General features: G+C 41.2%; 1 protein-coding gene across 6 annotated transcripts in view; it reads right to left on the minus strand.

Moving 5' to 3' along the window:
* The window catches only part of AK8 (adenylate kinase 8), a 312,083-nt gene that overhangs the window by 124,913 nt on the left and 166,307 nt on the right, over positions 1-20,863 (minus strand). For all 6 annotated transcript variants that reach the window (XM_073600536.1, XM_073600535.1, XM_073600541.1 and 3 more), the window contains 3 exons: positions 16,775-16,846; positions 15,044-15,244; positions 823-954 (listed from right to left, as the gene is read on the minus strand). In XM_073600536.1, the coding sequence (XP_073456637.1) occupies positions 823-954; positions 15,044-15,244; positions 16,775-16,846 (405 nt within the window). The remainder of the gene's footprint in view (positions 1-822; positions 955-15,043; positions 15,245-16,774; positions 16,847-20,863) is intronic.

The raw sequence follows: 20,863 nt of genomic DNA on the forward strand, positions 1-20,863 counted from the left end.
TGTACTAACTGATCACATGGTCAGCATGCATCATGGCAGTTGAAGATCAAACAACGGCCAATATGGCAGCTTCCATGGCTGAAAATTATAGGAGGGTTTAGTTCCATTTTAATGAAAGGAAAGGTCTATACCAAATAAACTCTGTATACTGATAAAAGTGATGTGGATGGGGTCTTGTGCATCAAAGCAGCATGAGCATGCAACCTACTACATCAGAGATGTCAAAGGCGAAATGCACCTTGGGAAACAAGTACCTGGTTCTCCTTTTTATGTTTCTATGGCAGAATAAGGAACAACTGAAGAAAACAAATGTATTACTGTGGTGGGAACTCAGACAGTTTAGGTGCCTCGATAACTAGACCCAGGGGAATGTACAACTGTTAGGATCGTGTTGAGGGAGTCCAAAAGGAACCAAAAAGCCCATCTCTAAAGTACTGTGGGATACAGTATTGCATTCTTGTAACAGAAGGTATTTATATGCCCTCACAGTTTCTTCTGTCATAAGGGTCGGTTCACACCTGAATTGTACAGCAACACAGTCCACATTCCTGTGCAATTCCTGCTCATTACCGTGTAGTGCAATTTTGCATCCCATTCATGCAAATGGGCTGAAAATCACACCTGACCGCACAAAATATAATGCATGCACTACTTTAAAAAAAAACGCACTGCACCAAATTACATGGTACTTATTCAAACATATAGAAAATGTCTCTCCCAGCACTCTAATTGGTTACTGTGGGTTACTGCACTTGGACCATAAGCATGATTGTACACCCATTTAATGTTGCCTCATTAAATAAAGTGGGATCTGTCGCTTACTGTTCACAATATTGTACTTCTGGGCCAGTAATGCAGCCTGTAGGCTCCTTCCACTTGCTGGCCGCCCGCAGAGAAGAACGCGTGGCGTATGAGGGGCCAGAGAGCGCGGCTTGGTTAAAACAAAGGTCAGAACTGAAAAAAAAGAGAAAAAGATAGAAAAAAAAATGTTAATTATATGACAGAAAAAACAAAGGTTAAATAGCAACTTGGCCAACAAGTAATATCGCTTAGTGAACTGTTAATTAAATTAAGGAACAATGTCCATTGCATTCAGGGTTCACTAAACTCCCACAAATGCTTCTTGAACTGCAGCCTCTTGTTTTATGATTCTGTGCAACTTTCCTTTCTCCAAGAAAAAGCAAGAAGTCTACAATGGTTGTGTCAGGAATACGCAACCTGCACATTTGCATGGCTCTTCAACTGATGTTCTCAGAACTCCAAACTTACTGTAGCATGGCAACCTGAAGCAGTGGGGTGTGCAAAATTTATTTCTGGATGAAAAACAGTTTCCAATAGAAAGGATATGTCCCAATATGCACACCGGGGAATAAAGTGGTTCTAAAGTCTAATGTTTTTTTTTTTTTTTTACCCTAAACTGGATGTAAACCCTCACATATACCCAGTGAAGTGAACAGCCTCAGATGATACACAGGGATTAAACAAATCTCCCAACATAAGTTTTACATGTATATCTGCTGTCTTCGTCTTTATATATTGTTTAGAAAGTGCACATCATGGTAGGGGATTTTCTCTTCCTGGTTAGCACTGCAGTGAAATAACAAAAAGCAGTACAGCGCATAAATTAAAATTCTAACAAAACGATAAAAGAAAAATCCATATGTCAATTTCAAAACCAAAAATGTCCAGCAATTATCATCCATCCATTCTCATGTTCCATCCTTCGCACTGGGGTACAGTGCAATGTTTGTAAGTGTTCCCATTGTTTTTATTAAACCTTTTAAGCAACATTCAGAGAGCACTAGATCTCCTCTATTTTTTTCCATGTGATTACTGCAAGCCTACCAGCTATTGGTGTTTGACCAGTCTAAAGTGCATCTCCTCCTGTCATTATCCCTGTGAGGGAACTGCTGATTTAGACCTGACTGATTTACTCAGGGGTCCATCTGTTGAGGTGAGCGGCTTGTATTACCGAAGGTGGAGGTTTCTTTCACTACAGTCACTCAACTATCTTTGGATGTCACTTGAGTCACCGGAGTAATTGCTGGACATTTTTGGTTTTGAAATTGACATATGGATTTTTCTTTTATGGTTTTGTTAGAATTTTAATTTATGCGCTGTACTGCTTTTTGTTATTACTTATGTTCTGGGATTTGATAAATTTCCCCTCAGTACTACAGCTGCTTATAGTTAGGGTTTTATGGTCTGCGCTGTTTGACTTCACTTTTATTTTTTTTAGCACTGCAGTGAAGCCTGGGCATACAGCCAAGACAGCTGATTGGAGGAAAGGCACACACCTTCTCTCCTCATAGGTAAATACTTTCAGCTCTGTTTGTTGAATCATTCAGCTCTGTGCTAATCTATTTATAGCATCCTCCCCAACACAAAACTCTGGCTGCTTTTATCATTAGATTATTTTATCATTCAGAAGAACAGAGCAGGAGAAAGCTGCGGGACTTAGTGCTTTGAAGAGAGATAACAAAACATTGTAGATATATGTGCCCAGCTAGAATTTCATGAATCGGGTCTACATCCACTTTATTGCATTCTCTGCATTAGGTAAAAAAAAAAAATTACTGTGTCGATCCAGTGCTGCAGGTCATCTCTCCCTCTCTTTCTGGTCTCACAGGCTTTGCTGAGGAAAGTAAGAGTCATTGGCTCCTACTGCTGTCAGTCAAATCTGATGAGCAGAGAGTGGGTGGCTGGGCCGAGCTGCACTCTGTATGTATAGGGACACTCACAGCCCATCTTGGGAGCAAGCCCGCAAATCTTCCCCCATAGCAAGTGGCTTGCTATGGGGCAGACACGGAAGAGAAGGAGCTGAGGTTGCCAGTTGGGGACCCCAGAAAAGGGCGTTTGGGGCAGGTGAGTATAACATGTTAACTATTTTATTTAACCACTTCCCGCCCGCCCTATAGCGGATTGACGTCCGGGAAGTGGTTCTGTTATCCTGACTGGGCGTCATATGACGTCCAGCAGGATAACATGCCGCCGCACGCCCCCGGGGGCACGCATCGTGGCGATCGGTGGAGCGGTGTGTCAGGCTGACGCACCGCTACACCGATCTTGGTAAAGAGCCTCCAGCGGAGGCTCTTTACCACGTGATCAGCCGTGTCCAATCACGGCTGATCACGCTGTCAATGGGAAGAGCCGTTGATCGGCTCTTCCTCACTCGCGTCTGACAGATCGGCGACTCTCCTGGCAGGGGGGTCTGCGCTGATTGTTTATCAGTGCAGCCCCCCCTCAGATCACCACACTGGACCACCAGGGATCGCCACTAGGACCACCAGGGAAGGGGCAACATGTGGATGGCCAGGTATGTGCCCCATGGCCATCCACATGTGCCCAATCTGTGCCAATCAGTGCCCACAAATGGGCACTGATTGGCACCATTATGTCTCAGATCTGCCCAGCAATGCCCCCAATGTTTTATCAGTGCCACCTGTCATTGCCCATTGGTGCCACCTGTCATTGCCCATCGGTGCCACCTGTCAGTGCCCATCGGTGCCACCTGTCAGTGCCCACCTATCAGTGCCCATCAGTGCCACACATCAGTGCCACCCATAAGTACCCATCAGTGCCACCCATATGTATTAATCAATGCCACCTACGAGTGCCCATCAGTGCCGCCTATGAGTGCCCATCGGTGCCACCTATGAGTGCCCATCAGTGCCGCATACCAGTGCCACCTATCAGTGCCCATCAGTGCCACCTATCAGTGCCCATCAGTGCCGCCTATCAGTGCCCATCATCAGTGCCCGTCAGTGCCACCTCATTGGTGCCACCTCATCGGTGCCCATCAGTGCCGCCGTATCAGTGCCCGTCAGTGCAGCCATATCAGTGCCCATCATTGAAGAAAACATACTTATTTACAAAAAATTTTAACAGAAACAAAGAAAAACTTGTTTTTTTTTTCGAAATTTTCGGTCTTTTTTTATTTGTTGCGCAAAAAATAAAAACCGCAGAGGCGATCAAATACCACCAAAAGAAAGCTCTATTTGTGGGAACAAAATGATAAAAAATGTGTTTGGGTACAGTGTAGCATGACCGCGCAATTGTCATTCAAATTGCGACAGCGCTGAAAGCTGAAAATTGGCCTGGGCGGGAAGGTGTCTAAGTGCCTGGTAATGAAGTGGTTAAAAAAATTTGACTTTACAATCACTTCAACCTTTTCTCTTTTAATCAGTTGTACAATATTGCATTGTTAGCAATCCTGCCTTGCAGCATTGGGGCAGGGGACTGATCTTCTATGTTTGTGTGAGTTGTTTTGAGATCCCAAATACAAAGCAGTGAGTTACTTAGCTTCCAACCGAATGGCTTCTAATGAGTGTACATACATGCATGACTGTGATGAGGCTGTAAACTGCACTGGGGAAGGGACTAGTGTGAATGATTTTATGTTCTCTGTGAAGAAAACAGTATATCAGCACTATAAAGTTTAATATAAATATACTATATAATAATACATATAATAAAATGAATACAAATGCATTCTGACTGAAGTGTACATGGAGGCTGGGTTTACACTAGCAGAAGAGCATGCTGCTCTTTTGAAAAGCAATCTGCGGTGGACCCCTTTTCAGAGGTGTTTGACAGGCGGTAAGGATGTGATATGTCACCTCATCGCTGCCTGTTTTAACCCTCAAAATGCCGGCTCACCATGCCACAACCAGGACAGCTGCAGCACAGCACCATTTGCTCGAACGAGTCCCATTTAGTGGCAGTACTGCCCTTGTGGTCACAGCATGTATACCCCCCCATCTGGTTGCCTTTGCAGCTTAAGGAAGGTATTAAAATGCAATACAACTGTGTATACAAGCCCTTACAGTTACTCATACATGTGAGAAAGTTGTCATACAATCCAAATGATTACAACTCATTATACAACAATCCAACCACGTTTATATAGAAAACTATAGCAGTAGTAGAATGCCAATTGTCGAGATGTCTAATTATCAGAATTAAGTCAGTGCTCTGAATAGAACTAAATGAAAAGGATATCCAATATAAACTTTATAGGTAATGTTCAGGAAGGATGGTAAAATCACCATTCACCTCTCTTATCTTTCCTAATGGAATGATAGTGAAGCCTCACTGAATGCCGAATTACCTCCTTTCCAAGCTGTAGCCAAAATTCGGTATTAGTTCCATCATGTCTAAGTGATCATACTGAAATATGAATAATCCTACTTGTCCCACAACTGTCCTGATTTGCTGACCACATGAAGGACGAAGCTTAGAGCAAACCTGTCACTTCAACAAAAACCCAAATGTAACCTCCACCCCGAGCTAAGCGCCCTCCAGTGCCTATACCTAAAGCTGAACTCCAGAATAAGCTAATATGATCGGATTTTCCGACGGGAAATGTTGGATGTGAGCTTGTTGGCGGTAAGTTCGACCGTGTGTATGCTCCATCTGACATTTTTTGTTGGACTTTCCACCAACAAATGTTGGATAGCATGCGCTCAAATTTTCCGCCAACAAATGTGTGTTGTCGGACTTTCTGATCGTGTGTACACAAGTCCATCGGACAAAAGTCCAAAGTACAAACACACATGCTCGGAAGCAGAAGCGGTCGGTCTTGTAATCTAGCGTTTGTAATGGAGAATTAACATTCGTGATGTGGCAAATTATGAAATCTCCAAATGCAGCGCACAATTCTCTTCTTCTTTAATGGGATAATAATGAAGCTGCTTTGCTGGTGATACTGATGGAGTTATTGCAAAACAAATTTTCAAAGGCTTTTTTTTCTAGTGATATCAAGAATAATATTATTATGTTTTTTTTTTTTCATTTGTGCAAGTCAACACCATTATCCCATAGTTTTTAAGAACAAAGATACAACTATGTTTGTGTCTCTTGTTAATTTTACATTGTATTTTTTAAAATATAACTGCCGACTCCCAAACTGTCATTTGAAGTAAAACACATAGCCAAGTATTATTCTCCACAATTTTTTTTATTGTGCATTAAAAAAATAAAACAAATAAAATTAGACATGCTATCTGCCAATAGAACGTAACCAAAAAGTACAGTTTATGCATCCAAAAATATAGAAAATATATCAAATCAAACCATTATTCAACCAAAAAATAATGTCAAAGCAAAAACTCCAAGGCCAATAATAAATAACACGCTATCTCCTCCGATTCAGCAACATGTCTGGTTGACGAACGGCCGTTCAGAAACTGAAAAGCGCAAGTCAACACTCACCAAACTTCTACTAACACGAAATTAGCAGAAGGAGCCCAAAGTGTGGCACTAAGGAGCTGAAAAACCACGTAGTACGTCTAGTATGTCACTACGTTCGTAATTGTTGGCCAACATTTGTGTGACCGTGTGTATGCAAGACAAGTTTCCATGGTTTTGTTGTCGGAAAGTCAGATCGTGTGTACGGGCATGAGAGTCGTGTATTCCTATATCTTTCAGATCTGTACAATAATTCAATGTAAAACTTTGCCTCAGTGCAGTAGTTTCTGGTGATTAAAGCCCCGTACACACAAGCCAAATATAGGCCAAAATCAGCTGGTACAGTAGAAACTGGCCGACATTTGGACCGTATGTACAGATCCTTGTCTGAAAGAAACAGATCTCACTACTGGCTTCTGTCGAATGGACATGCTGGAAAATAAGCAGCCGATTAGCATCTGATCAACACTGGCAGCCAACGGCAGTGGGCTCTGACTGGTGTGTTACGGGGGAGGGTGGCCCCCCCTGTCAGAACACAATAGCACAGCGGGGAGATCGCTGTACTAACATTGCATAGTTAGCAGAGCAAAATCCTCACAAGCTCTTCAGTTTTTTTTTTCATTCAGCCCACTGGGTTTGAATGACAAAAAAAAAAACGTACCGTGTGTACTACGCTAAAGACCAGGCAGTGCTGTTCTTGCAGGGTGACTGGTCTTGTATCCGCCCCCTTCCCCCTTCTGTAGTTTTCTGCAGGAAGCCTGTAGTGGGTGGAGCCTGCTGGGTCCCTCCCACAGCTCTGCTCTCTGCACCGGCTATGTACAGTACAATCATGATGTCACAGCTACTTTTTATGTGGGTTTGCAAATGCACACAAAGCGAGTTTATAGCCTTTGTGACTATTGAGTATATTGAATAATATATTAAAACAAAACTTATGTACCAGAAATTCAGATTTCCTAAGTGTACCCTCACTCATGCACTGAATGAGCAATCCCCAATGTTGCTTTGTAAAAATTCCAGAGCTTTCAGGCAAGGAGATGTAGTGGACCTCTGCGTCCCCATAATGCACTGCATGACAGAAGGGTTGATTTACTAAAACTAGAGAGTGTAAAAACTGGTGCAGCTCTGCATAGAGAAAAATCAGCTTCCAGATTGCTTTTTGTCAAAGCTTAACTGAACAAACTTATACGGTGGCACGTCGGCTCTATTGCGTGAATCGCCGTACGGCGCTTAGTTTAAGAGGTATAGCAGCACGAAGTCGATGCGTGCGGCCGCGATGTCCGCCGGCAACCTGCGATCACTCCACAGAGAGGCAGAACGGGGACCTCTCAATGTAAACAAACAGATTCCCGTTCTGTCAGGGGAGTACCGAGTGATCGTCTCTTCCTAGTGATCAGGAACAGCGATTGTTCTACTCTCTGTCAGTCCACTCCCCCCCCACAGTTAGAAACACCTCCTAGGACACACTTAACCCCTTGATTGCCCCCTAGCGTTAACCCCTTCATTGGCATTTCAGTGTCATTTTTACAGTAATCAGTGAATATTTTTATAGCACTGATCGCTGTATAAATTTCATTTTTATAGCACTGATCGCTGGTCCCAAAAAAGAGTCCAATCTGTCCGCCGCAATGTTGCAGCCCCGCTAAAGATTGCTCATCACCGCCATTACTAGTAAAAAACAAAAAATAAAATAATAAAAATGCCATAAATCTATTCCCTATTTTGTAGACACTATAACTTTTACACAAACCAATCAATATACGCCCATTGCGATTTTTTTTTTACCAAAAATATGTATTAGAATACATATTGGCCTAAACTGATGAAAACATTTTTTTTTTTTTTTTTAATTATTGGATATTTATTATAGCAAAGAGTAAAAAATATTGTGTTTTTTTCAAAATTGTCAGTCTTTTTTTGTTTACAGCGCAAAAAATAAAAACCACAGAGCTGATCAAATACCACCAAAAGAAAGCTCTATTTGTGGGAAAAAAAGGACATACATTTTTTTTGGGTACAGCGTTTCACGACCGTGAAATTGTCAGTTAAAATGATGCAGTGCCGTATCACAAAAAATGGCGTGGTAATTAAGGCGGTAAATCCTTCAGGGGCTGAAGTGGTTAAAGGGTCTGTTACCCCAACACTTCATATTTCTGATATGTGTCTGCTGTACTATGTACTTGTATGGGAAAATTAAATGCTCGCTTTTTATTGCTTCCTTTGTGTAAAATCCCTGGTGTTCCTGCCAGCCCCCTTGCTTTCCTATTAAAAACTGACCACACTAAGTAGTTCTCCCCATGGTCAGTTCTCTAGCTATGCTGGAAACTCAGCCTGTGTTCCTCCAATGATCAGACTTGTCCTGACACCCCCCCACTGCACAGCCATTCACTAGGAAGATCAGTGTGCTGCTGCTTCTCCTCCCCCTAGCTCTTATGCAGCTGAGAACAGAGGGAATGTGATCACTTATAAAAAGGGAAAAAAGTTATTTATAATGATTTTTTTAATATCTATACACAAATGTTTGCCTTTCATTTTTATTTTAAACTGAATGGGTTGTTTTACAAGGTGATCGTTTACAATCACTTTAATGTAGAAGTTGATTGTCTACAGTGCACAGCTGCACCGGATTTTGCACTCTCCAGTTTTAGTAGATCAACACCATAGGCACTGTTTACCTTTTTTTTAAAAAACCTAATTGAAATGACACAAAATTACATTTATTTTATCTCTATCTGTTGTGGTCTGACATGAGGTGAGGTGCGGTGGATAAAAATGCAGCCTTCATTTTTATGCAGCGCACTGCAACCCACCTCAACGCAGCAGTGTGGTGTGAACAGGGCACATACTAAACAAATGTTTACCACGTACCCTTGTGGTAAGCTTGCATTGATTTGTACAGATTGAAGTAGGTCACTGCACTTGGGGGGTGGTACAGAGCTGGGAACATACATAGCAGGCAGTGTACACAAAATAAAAAGCTGCGAGGGGCAAGAGGAAGAAGGCTCTTCTGCCACATCACTCGATTTCCTAGCAGTTTTTTTATTTTTTTTACTTTGCTTTCCCTTTAATTACAAAGTTGAGAAACAACAGTAAGGCAAGGGTAGCATGATCTGTAATAAACCCTATAGGAAAAGTTGTGTGGATCGCTGTCTGAATCTTAAAGCAATATGGTTTCTAGATATGGGATTATTTTTAAAAAAAATGGTTTAAGACAGCATTCTCAACCTTTTTACTGTTTTACAGAGGTACCCTTGAAATCATTTTCTTGCTAAATTATTAGATCTCCAATGCACAACATATTTTCATGGTCAGAAAATTGCAAATATATTAAAGTGCAGTTCCACCCACTTTTACAACTCTTCAGCATCCCTCACTAAACTGTGCACTGTAAACTGTATCTGCTGTATTCATTTTTCACTTCCTCCTCCCTGGCCGAGGCCCATCGCATCATTTCCTGTTTGCAATGCCTTCTGGGAAGGCCCGGCAACTTCCTCTGACACCGCTATGGAAACCTGACCTGAAACCTATTACACTGCTTGTGCTGCACTGAGCATGCGCGAGATCTGCAAGGATGAGATCCAGGAAAAAATACACTCTGGCTTCAGATGCCCACACTTAAGATGGCCACGGCCTGCTGCAAGTTTATAAAATAACAAACTACTGCTATAAACTAACAAAACAGACCTTAGTTTACAGACTAACTTTACTAGAATACATTAAGCTTGTGTATTATAGGGGTATTTTTATTTAAAAAGTATAATTTGGCCGGAACACCACTTTAATACATAAAAGAATAAAGAATGTAGTTACATAGTTAGTCTGGTTGAAAAAAAAGACACAAGTCCATCTAGTTCAACCAATAAAAAAATAATACAATCCTATACCCACAGTTGATCCAGAGGAAGGCCAAAAACCCCAGCAAAGCATCAACAAATTTGCTTTAGCAGGGGAAAAAAAATCCCGGATCAACTTTACCAATGTATTGTATTGTATTGTATTGTATTGTAGTGTAGTGTATCTAGCATATCTGACACCAAGAGCAAATTTTTTTTAACACTCCCCTGCTCTATAGGAAGAAAAATGTTTCAGTAACAATCAGAAAATGGAACAAATAATAATAATAATGTTTGAAAAAGAAACAACAGTGAATATTGTAGTGCCTTTCACACTGGCAGTCAGTGGAAAAGTTCTTTCTTATATTGGTAGTCAGTGTAGTGGTCTCATACACTGGTAGCCAAGGAGAAGGAGCCCTTATATAAAAAGTCAGTGGGAGAAGGACACTCTTACATTGTTCACCAGTGGCAAAAGTGCCCTCCTTACATACAGCTAAAAAGATCATTGATAGGGTGTTTTTGATGCTCCAAAAGGTGACGGGGCTCCCCATTAAACAACAACCACATTTAGCCCTAGTTAATGATTTGTCACCTGGGTGGCAACGTCCTTGAAACGCCTGGTCTATTTTATCTTGTTGGAGGCAAAAGTCACTATAGCAGGAGCATGGAAGACACCCTCAGTATCTTTTGGATGATTCAAACATAAAATATCATGGATCATGAGTCATAAAAAATTGCTAGTAATATTAATGACCAAAGCAATATGTTTGAACAAACCTGGGAACCTTGGGCTCCATATATACACGTACCCCTGTCCTAAACTTCTGGTGCTATATGGCCTCTGGGCTCTTCCCCTCCCAATTTACTTTCTCCTCTTACCTAGCTCTCCCCACATCTCTGGGATTCTCTTCCTCTACCATTATCTCCCTTCTATTTTTTTTTCTTCCTTCTATCTTTCTTCCTCTCTCTCCTTTATTTCCTCTTGGTTTGACTAATTACCTTTTTTCAAGGTTGATTATGGTGTTTTATTTTCATAATATTGCTGGTGACTGCCTGATTTGCATGTACCCTAATGCTGCGTACACACGAGCGGACTTTACGGCAGACCGAATGAACGGACTTGCCTACACACGATCAACCAAAGTCCAACGGATTCGTACGTGATGATGTACGACCGGACTAAAACAAGGAAGTTCATAGCCAGTAGCCAATAGCTGCCCTAGCATCGTTTTTTGTCCATCGGACTAGCATACAGACGAGCGGACTTTTCGACCGGACTCGAGTCCGTCGGACAGATTTGAAACATGTTTCATTTCTAGGTCCGTCAAACTTTTGAGAAAAAAAGTCCGCTGGAGCCCACAGACGATCGAATTGTCCGACGGACTCCGGTTCGCCGGACCAAATATGCCCTAAAGTCCGGTCGTGTGTACGCGGCATAAGTCTGCACAGAGAACGCCTTCCTTATCGAAGAAGCGCTGGAGTTATCGAACTTTTGCTGATTATGTTAATGCAATATTTCTCTGTTTTGGACATTTATAGTTTTTGTTTTTCCTTTTTCTGTTTTGCTTCACTGCAAACTGCATCATACTGTCACCATATTGAACGTAAAAAAGATAATTGATATCAGTGGTAACTAGGAGGTAGCAACTCTTCATCGTTTCAGGAAACCGTAGCAACCTTGGGAGGAACCCTAAGGTTCCACAGAACCCTGGTTGAGAAAACCTGTTTTAAGGAGAGGACTGCAAAGAGCTACCTGTATCTGAACTACAGAACATAGCAATAATCATTACCATTAATGATAATTGTAAAGATTAGCACCTTTATTTGCAAACAATTATTGTTTGCTTTCCTGCCTTTAACTCTAAGGCCCTGTACACACGATCGGACTTTCCAACAACAAAACTGTGGATTTTTGATCGAAGGTTGTTGGCCTCAAGTTGTCTTGCATACACACGATCACACAAATGTTGACAATTACGAATGTGAATGTGGTGACGTACAACGAGCCGATAAATAGGGAAGTTCAATAGTCATGTGATATCTCCATTACGAACGCTAGTTTAACAAGCTCTTCCGGCTCGTACTTGATTCGGAGCATGTGTGAACTTTTGTGTGACGGACTTGTGTACACACGATTGGAAAGTCCGACAACAAAGTTTTGTTGGCGGAAGATTTGAGAACCTGCTAGCAAACATTTGCTGACGGAAAGTCTGAAAGCAAATGTTCGATGGAGCATACACGCGGTCGGACTTTCCGCCAACAAGCTCACATCCAACATTTCCCATTGGAAAGTCCGACCATGTGTACACGGCATAAGGCCTCATGCACACTGGATGTTTTTTCAGCTGCTCCTAGGAGTTAGAAGCTGATTGGCTACTATGCACCGCTGCACCAGATATTGCACTCTCCAGTTTTAGTAAATCTACTCCATAAGCTTTTAGCGGAGTTTAGAGGCAGAGGCGTTTAGTGGCAGTAAAAAAACTCACAGCCAATGCATCCAGGAGCAGCAGAGTTTTGGCAGAAAAAAAAACTTGATGCTTCTAAACGCGCGTTAACACTAGGCATGTTCAACGCTTGAGCATTAATTCATTGCAGTGGCCGGAATAAATGATTATTTTGGCCATTACGGTAATTAAAATGAATGAATGCCCAAGCACTTGACGCCTGTAAACATGGCTAAATGCTCCTAAATGCATTACATACTTACAAGCGTCGGGGAGTTTTTTTCTGCCAAAACGTTGCTGCCAGGAGGAAAGGCTTCTAGGAGAGTTTGCAAAACATCCTGTGTGCATGAGGCCTAATGCCTAATACACACGGGCTGAATGTCAGGAGACATTCCTCCCGTGTGTATGTCAGCCGGTCCAACAGAAGCCAGCCGTTAGGCTGACGTATGAGCATGCTAAAAAAACAGCAGCCAATGGCCAATGGCTGAGAACGTTAATCTGAGTGTTCTGGTGGGGGGCCGTGCCACCCGTCAGAACACAACAGCTAAGGGCTGCGTTCAACAGAAAAAACTATTTGTGTGTACCAAGCTTAAGATTGAATTAAAAAAAAAAATTTAAGGGGCCAACATTTGCATGGGCATGGGCATGGGCAAAGCACAGGTTCATGTTAAATATGAAAAACAGTTATGCCCAGTACACACGGTCAAATTTTCCGACGGAAAATGTTCGATGGGAGCTTGTTGTCAGAAATTCCATTAGACATTTTCCATCGGAATTTCCGTCACACAAAATTTGAGATTTGGATACAACAAAATCTGTTGTCGTAAATTCTGATCGTGTGTACACAATTCCGACGCACAAAGTTCCATGCATGCACGGAATCAAGCAGAACTTCATTTTTGTCGGCTCGTCGTACGTGTTGTATATCACTGCGTTCTTGACGTTCGGAATTTCCGACAAGATTTGTGTGACCGTGTGTATGCAAGACAGGTTTGAGCCAACATCCGTCGGAAAAAATCCATGGATTTTGTTGTCGGAATGTCCGATTGTGTGTACGGGGCTTAAGACTGGAGTAATCCTTTCAAGATGGAGCATTCCTTAAAATAAAATTTTGGGTTCTCCTTTAAAGGTGAAAATTAAAGTTAGACACAAAGGAAGGATTTGTAGGCAATGAGGCAACAACTATTAATTTATCCTGATGTAATTGAGGAGACTCCAAAAATCCAACCCTTAAAATACTGATTTTACTTAACACCCTCCGATCGGATAAAGGCAGAGAGCTCTGCTTACAAATGGGGCTAATTTTCAGTAAATAACTGTAAGTTAATTAGGAGTAATAATCCCCAAGATGAGCTGCTTGACTAATTAACTTGCATAAAAAAGAAATTTGAAGCTTGATGTGGCTTGTCAAAGATCTTTAGAGAATTCCTCGAGATAGTCTTTTTTTTCCTCCACTCTCCTTTCCCATCCCTAATTCATCCCGCTGCATTATTAATTAATAGTAATTAATATTCAAGCGCCCTCGTCTTTATTTACTGATTTGGTCATTAATTCTTTATGAAAGCTGATATCAACTTTTAGATGTAATTAAGTAATTTGAAAACTAATTAATTTGTTGAGTGAAGAAAAGGGACAATGTGATCTTTGCTATTCAGCAGAGCTGGAAGGGCACTGTGTTTTGTTTGACAAAAGGTAAGTTTGTGGCAAGGAGGTCAAAATGAAAGCAGGTACTCAATTAAAAGTGCAAGTGCCCAGAGGGAAGGACACTGTAGGATCTGGGACATTAGGTACCCACATTTGTTTTAACAAGGTCCTCTGCTACTCCTCTTGGAGATACTCTGTACATTGTGTTTAAAAAAAGAAACAGCAGTTACTAAAAGACTAGCAGACCCAAAATACAAGTTAATGAATATATAAAACGATCTGCTACACCTAATGCAAGCCACAGCATTCGATGATGTAATTATTAAGGCTGCTATTGGTGATTTTTACTTAAAATAAATAGTCAAGCAATTTAAAAAAACAAAACTGCAGCTCTGGCTGCAACATTCATCTTCTTTTCGATGATGATGATTCGACTCATCTGCCCTGAGACCTATTGTTAGTCCTTTTCTTAGCTAAATGACACCCAGCATCATTCAACCCACTTTCTAGACTCCACTTTGGGAATGGGTTACCATGGCACCCTCCACTCACAGTGAAATAATGCAGAGAGCATGCTCTCCATCCAGGACCACAAAGCATCAGAAAACAGGAAGAGGAGTAGGGCAAGAGGACCTTGTACATCACATAACTGGCATAAAGACTTCTGAAAGTATACAAAAAAATATATGCAATTGGCAATCAGGGAAGGGAGTTGGGCTTTGAATGGGCAAAATATGGATACATTTTGCATTATTTTTGTTTTTTGTTTTTTTAGATTTAATCGGAAAGTTTGGTTGTATTTGACAGCCTTTGCCCCACAAAGGCACATTGGTGTTTTTTTTTAATTTAATGGAAATTCCGTTTAGCAAATGCAGATTTATTTTTTTTAAACTAAAATTATAAACACACACACAGATATATGTATATAAGCACCTTGAGAAAAGACATCCATGCACGGTTGGTCAGCGTTGATCTTCTTATGTATCTTGGAAAAGGTGCGAAGAATTCCGTCAACATTTCTATGATATTCTAGCAATTTCTGCCCAGTTTCCTCCTCTGAGATCCCCTCTGCTTCCACTAAATTTTTTTGCACTTCTGGGTCATCTGGCCAATCGAAGGTTGTATGGTACACCTCTGTGGGACACAAATATATTTTTAGAAAAGTATAACTATGCCCTGAGCAACCATGTAGCCATTATAGCGCTCAGTGCAGAGGTCTTTGTACATTTTGACTCTACTGTGGTTAAAGCAGAACTAAACTCTCTCAATCAACATTATCTATCTTTAATCCTTATGCTGTTAGCATTAGTGAACAAATAGGAAGGTATATTATATTTAGTTGTTTTAATTTTGTTTTCACCCTTCATCAGTTGCTTCCTGGTTTCTGGCCTAGGCCAAAATGATGTCTTCACTGGCATTTTTTTTTTCTTTTATCTAGAGACGGGGAGGAGGGGTTTTCTTAGCTAAGCACACCCTCCTGTCTGCAAGCCTGAGCTAGAGATGGATGGATTCCAAGAAGTAAATGCTACATTAATCATCTGCCCTTACTCAAGATGGCTGCAGCTGGAAATGCTAAGGGGGGTGTTTTTTTAATATTAAACATATACAGTATTAAAAAGAGGTTTCAGTTTGTGGTGCTCAGATACAGTTGAGTTCTGCTTTAAGAAATATACACTCAGTAACCAGAAAAAAAATCCCTAACCCTGCAGGGAAAGTGGGCTGATCCTGGCAGTTGCATATGTCAGCCTATGTGTCAGCCTATATGAATACAGACATAAAACTCTATTTTTATACCTGCCTTCATGTTGACATATTAAAGTGAATAGAGTTAACAGATTTTGAAAAATGCATGATGGTTAGGGTACTCATAAGATGACACTCAACTAATCCAATCTCATGTCTACAGGGAGCCAACTAGCCACTATCATTGGAAATAAAGGTAAAGCAGGCTAGAAAGCCTATGGCTCTTGTTTCTTGATGACTAATAGTGCTGTACTATTCATCATCTTCCCCCCTCTCTCTATAGACATGATGACTAGCAATGTTCTCACATTGAGAATGATGCTAGCTGTGGGACCGCTGGCCATTTCTAATGTCTGTGTGCCTGCACGTCTAATCACCCTCTAAGGTAGTCATGTCATATTCAAATGAAACAGTGGGATTGGTTTACTAAAACTGGAGAGTACCAAATCTGGTGCAGATCTGCTTAGAAACCAATCAGCTTCCAAGTTTTTTCCAGCTTCACGTCAAAGCTTCAGTGAACAAGTTGAAGTTAGAAGCTGATCAACTACCATGCACAGCTGCACCAGATTTTGCACTCCCCAGTTTTAGTAAATCAACCCCACTATGTCAGACTCAGTGGCATAACTCCTCAATGGGCCATAGCTTGTCCACCAATGGCCAGACCTACTTACTGAAAGGTATTACAGAATATTTTTTAATTAACATTGTGGTTACAGTTCATATCACAACAACTTACCCAGGAGAAAGGATACTTTGGCAGCAAGACAGCACAGTTAAGCTGGTTACCTAACTAAGGCAGGATGGGGAGTAACTCTTTTACAGAAACAAAACCACCTATGTCCTTAGGTTCCCTTGTGCTTTTGAGTCTGTCCCAGACGTATATACATATGTATCATTAATGACCCACAGGATCTTTGTTACCTCCAGTGGTGGGATCAACTCTCTTTCCCATGTTTCGCTCAATAAGGACAATATCTGGGGCTTCTAGCACCACTAGAAGAAATAAAAACACAAAACAGAGGAACACATTGTAGCACAGAAAATGTATATCATAGCACTCACAGCAGTTTATGTGTGTAAACTCCACATAGGTCTATTAATAATTAAAAAAATTGAAAGTTACATCTATACAGCCCATAAGTCTGACTTTTTTCACTGGTATCTCTAAAAAACTTTCTGAAGGTCAAAATCTGCAAAGAGCTCAGAAAGCTTCCCCCACAACAATGTGACAATAATCAAATGTTTCAGAGGGAGTGTCATGTGTTCTGTTAATACACGCATGCATTGGAAATTTCACAAGATGCTGGATGATCATTATCTCATGGTACCTGCAACTGATTAGGGTTATAGATATCTGTAGTTATATGCAAATCTTGATTTTTCCTGTAAAAGTCTTGTTTGGCTTCACCACTCCTGCTTCCCTATTGTTTAATGAGGTTGCCTATTATATGAAAATGGCAACAGAAGGGAACAGGGCCGAGTTGGTAATTGCTGAAAAAGTCCAGATTCATTTAAGTATATAATTTTAAAAGTCAAGTTTATGTTATGTTTTTTTCATGATATGTTCTATTTTAATTTCCTTGGTTTGGACCAGATTTATTTTAACCTTAGTTCCCATATCAAACTAAAAGTCTCCTGCTGCAGAATACATTTTGGGGCCAAGCACACGCCTCCCTGATGGTATGGCATTATGGATAAATCTGCTGGTAATTCTCAGCATTGAGGACACCATTAATAGGGCAACATTGAGAACTGTAGATGCCAAGGAAACCTAAAGCAGCAGATGAAAAACACATCATACTTACTTTCCTTTGACGTCAGAAGATATCTAGTAGTGCCATCAGCCTAGAACTGGTGAAAACCAGTGGGAACCAGGTACACCCATCTACTGTCCAGAGAAGTCTGGCCAGAAGTGGTCTTCATGGAAGAATTGCGGCCACAAAGCCCATACCTCCGATGTGGAGACAAGGCTAAGTGACTCAACTTTGCACGAAAACATAGAAACTGGTATGCAGAAAAATGGCAGCAGGTGGTCTGGACTGATGAGTCAAAATTTTTTAAATTTGGCTGTAGCACAGGAGGCAGTTTGTTTTCCGAAGGACTGGAGAGCGGTACAATAATAAGTGTCTACAGGCAACAGTGAAGCATGGTGGAGGTAACTTGCAAGTTTGGGGCTGCATTTGTGCAAATTGAGTTGGAGATTTGGTCAGTTAAATGGTGTCTTCAATGCTGAGAAATACAGGCAGATACTTATCCAACATGCCATACCATCAGGGAGGGCTGTGATTTCCCCCACGTTTATTCTGCAGTGGTCAGCGACCCCAAACATACAGACAATGTTATCAAGAACTATCTTCAGCGTAAAGAACAGAACCCTGATCTCAAAATCATGTCTGTCTGGGATTACATGAAGAGACAGAAGGATTTGTGGCAGCTTACATCCACAGAAGATCTTTGGTTAGTTCTCCAAGATGTCTGAACAACCTACCCACCGAGTTCCTTCAAAAACTGTGTGCAAGTGTACCTAGAAGAACTGGTGCTGTTTGAAGGCAAAGGGTGGTCACACCAAATATTGATTTGATTTGGATTCCTCTTCTGTTCATTTACTTTCCATTTTGTTAAATTATAAAAAAAAAAATTAACACTTCCATTTCTGAAAGCATTCTTAATTTACAGCTATTTTTCACACCTGCCTTAAACATTTGTACAGTAGTGTGTATACAGTGGGGGTGGGAAATATTCAGACCCCCTTACATTTTTCACTCTTTGTTATATTGCAGCCATTTGCTAAAATCATTTAAGTTCATTTTTTTCCTCATTATTGTACACTCAGCACTCCATATTGACAGAAAAACACAGAAATGTTGACATATTTGCAGATTTATTAAAAAAAGAAAAACTGAAATATCACATGGTCCTAAGTATTCAGACCCTTTGCTCAGTATTTAGTAGAAGCCCCCTTTTGATCTAATACAGCCATGAGTCTCTTTGGGAAAGATGCAACAAGTTTTTCACACCTGGATTTAGGGATCCTCTGCCATTCCTCCTTGCAGATCCTCTCCAGTTCTGTCAGGTTGGATGGTAAACGTTGGTGGACAGCCATTTTTAGGTCTCTCCAGAAATGCTCAATTGGGTTTAAGTCAGGGCTCTGGCTGGGCCATTCAAGAACAGTCACGGAGTTGTGAAGCCACTCCTTCATTATTTTAGCTGTGTACTTAGGGTCATTGTCTTGTTGGAAGGTAAACCTTCGGCCCAGTCTGAGGTCCTGAGCACTCTGCAGAAGGTTTTCGTCCAGGATATCCCTGTACTTGGCCGCATTCATCTTTCCCTTCGATTGCAACCAGTCGTCCTGTCCCTGCAGCTGAAAAACACCACCGCAGCATGATGCTGCCACCACCATGCTTCGACTGTATTGGACAGGTGATGAGCAGTGCCTGGTTTTCTCCACACATACCGCTTAGAATTAAGGCCAAAAAGTTCTATCTTGGTCTCATCAGACCAGAGAATCTTATTTCTCACCATCTTGGAGTCCTTCAGGTGTTTTTTTTAGCAAACTCCATGCGGACTATCATGTGTCTTGTACTGAGTAGAGGCCTCCGTCTGGCCACTCTGCCATAAAGCCCCGACTGGTGGAGGGCTGCAGTGATGGTTGACTTTCTACAACTTTCTCCCATCTCCTGACTGCATCTCTGGAGCTCAGTCACAGTGATCTTTGGGTTCTTCTTTACCTCTCTCACCAAGGCTCTGCACCCCCAATAGCTCAGTTTGGTCGGACTGCCAGCTCTAGGAAGGGTTCCAGTCATTCCAAACATCTTCCATTTAAGGATTATGGAGGTCACTGTGCTCTTAGGAACCTTAAGTGCAGCAGAATTTTTTTGTAACCTTGGCCAGATCTGTGCCTTGCCACAATTCTGTCTCTGAGTTCTTCAGGCAGTTTGGCCTCATGATTCTCATTTGCTCTGACATGCACTGTGAGCTGTAAGGTGTTATATAGACAGGTGTGTGGCTTTCCTAATCAAGTCCAATCAGTATAATTAAACACAGCTGGACTCAAATGAAGGTGTAGCACCATCTCAAGGATGATCAGAAGAAATGGACAGCACCTGTGTTAAATATATGAGTGTCACAGCAAAGGGTCTGAATACTTAGGACCATGTGATATTTCAGTTTTTCTTTTTTAATAAATCTGCAAAAATGTCAACAATTCTGTGTTTTTCTGTTAATATGGGGTGCTGTGTGTACATTAATGAGGAAAAAAATGAACTTAAATGATTTTAGCAAATTTAAGGGGGTCTGAATACTTTCCGTCCGCACTGTATATGCTGGGATATTTTCTTGAGGTGCATTAGCCTTGAACAAGAGGTTTGGATAAGCTACCAAATGCCTTCAACGTTACATCCAGTTGAATAGACTAACTACTACATTTATTATTAAAATGAGCTATTTCCTGTGCTTGTGTGGCAACACTGCTCTTCCATAGAGTATGGTGAGTGCCTTGTACACACAATTAGATTATTGGACAAATTTTCGTCAGTTTTTTGTTGGATGCTAGTCTCAAATAGAAAGTGAAGAGGGTACTCACCATCATAAAATTTTCTGACGACAGAATTCAACGTCAGAAGTGACGTAATGGGGGTTATTTACGAAAGGCAAATCCACTTTGCACTACAAATGCAAACTACAAGTGCAAAGTGCACTTGAAATTGCACTGAAAGTGCACTTGGAAGTACAGTCTCTGTAGATCCGAGGGGGACATGCAAGGAAAATAAAAAACAGCATTTTAGCTTGCACATGATTGGATGATAAAATCAGCAAAGCTTCCCCTCATTTCAGATCTACCCCTCAGATTTACAGTGACTGCACTTCCAAGTGCACTTTCAGTGCAATTTCAAGTGCACTTTGCACATGTAGTGCAAAGTGGATTTGCCTTTCATAAATAACCCCCAATGTGTTAAATTGTTTTGTATGTGTTCTTTCATTTCTGAGCATGCCTAGTCTTGCTTTTCAGAT

The sequence above is a fragment of the Aquarana catesbeiana genome, linkage group LG09 (assembly GCF_042186555.1).
Source record: "Aquarana catesbeiana isolate 2022-GZ linkage group LG09, ASM4218655v1, whole genome shotgun sequence".
In the NCBI taxonomy this organism is placed as follows: domain Eukaryota; kingdom Metazoa; phylum Chordata; class Amphibia; order Anura; family Ranidae; genus Aquarana; species Aquarana catesbeiana.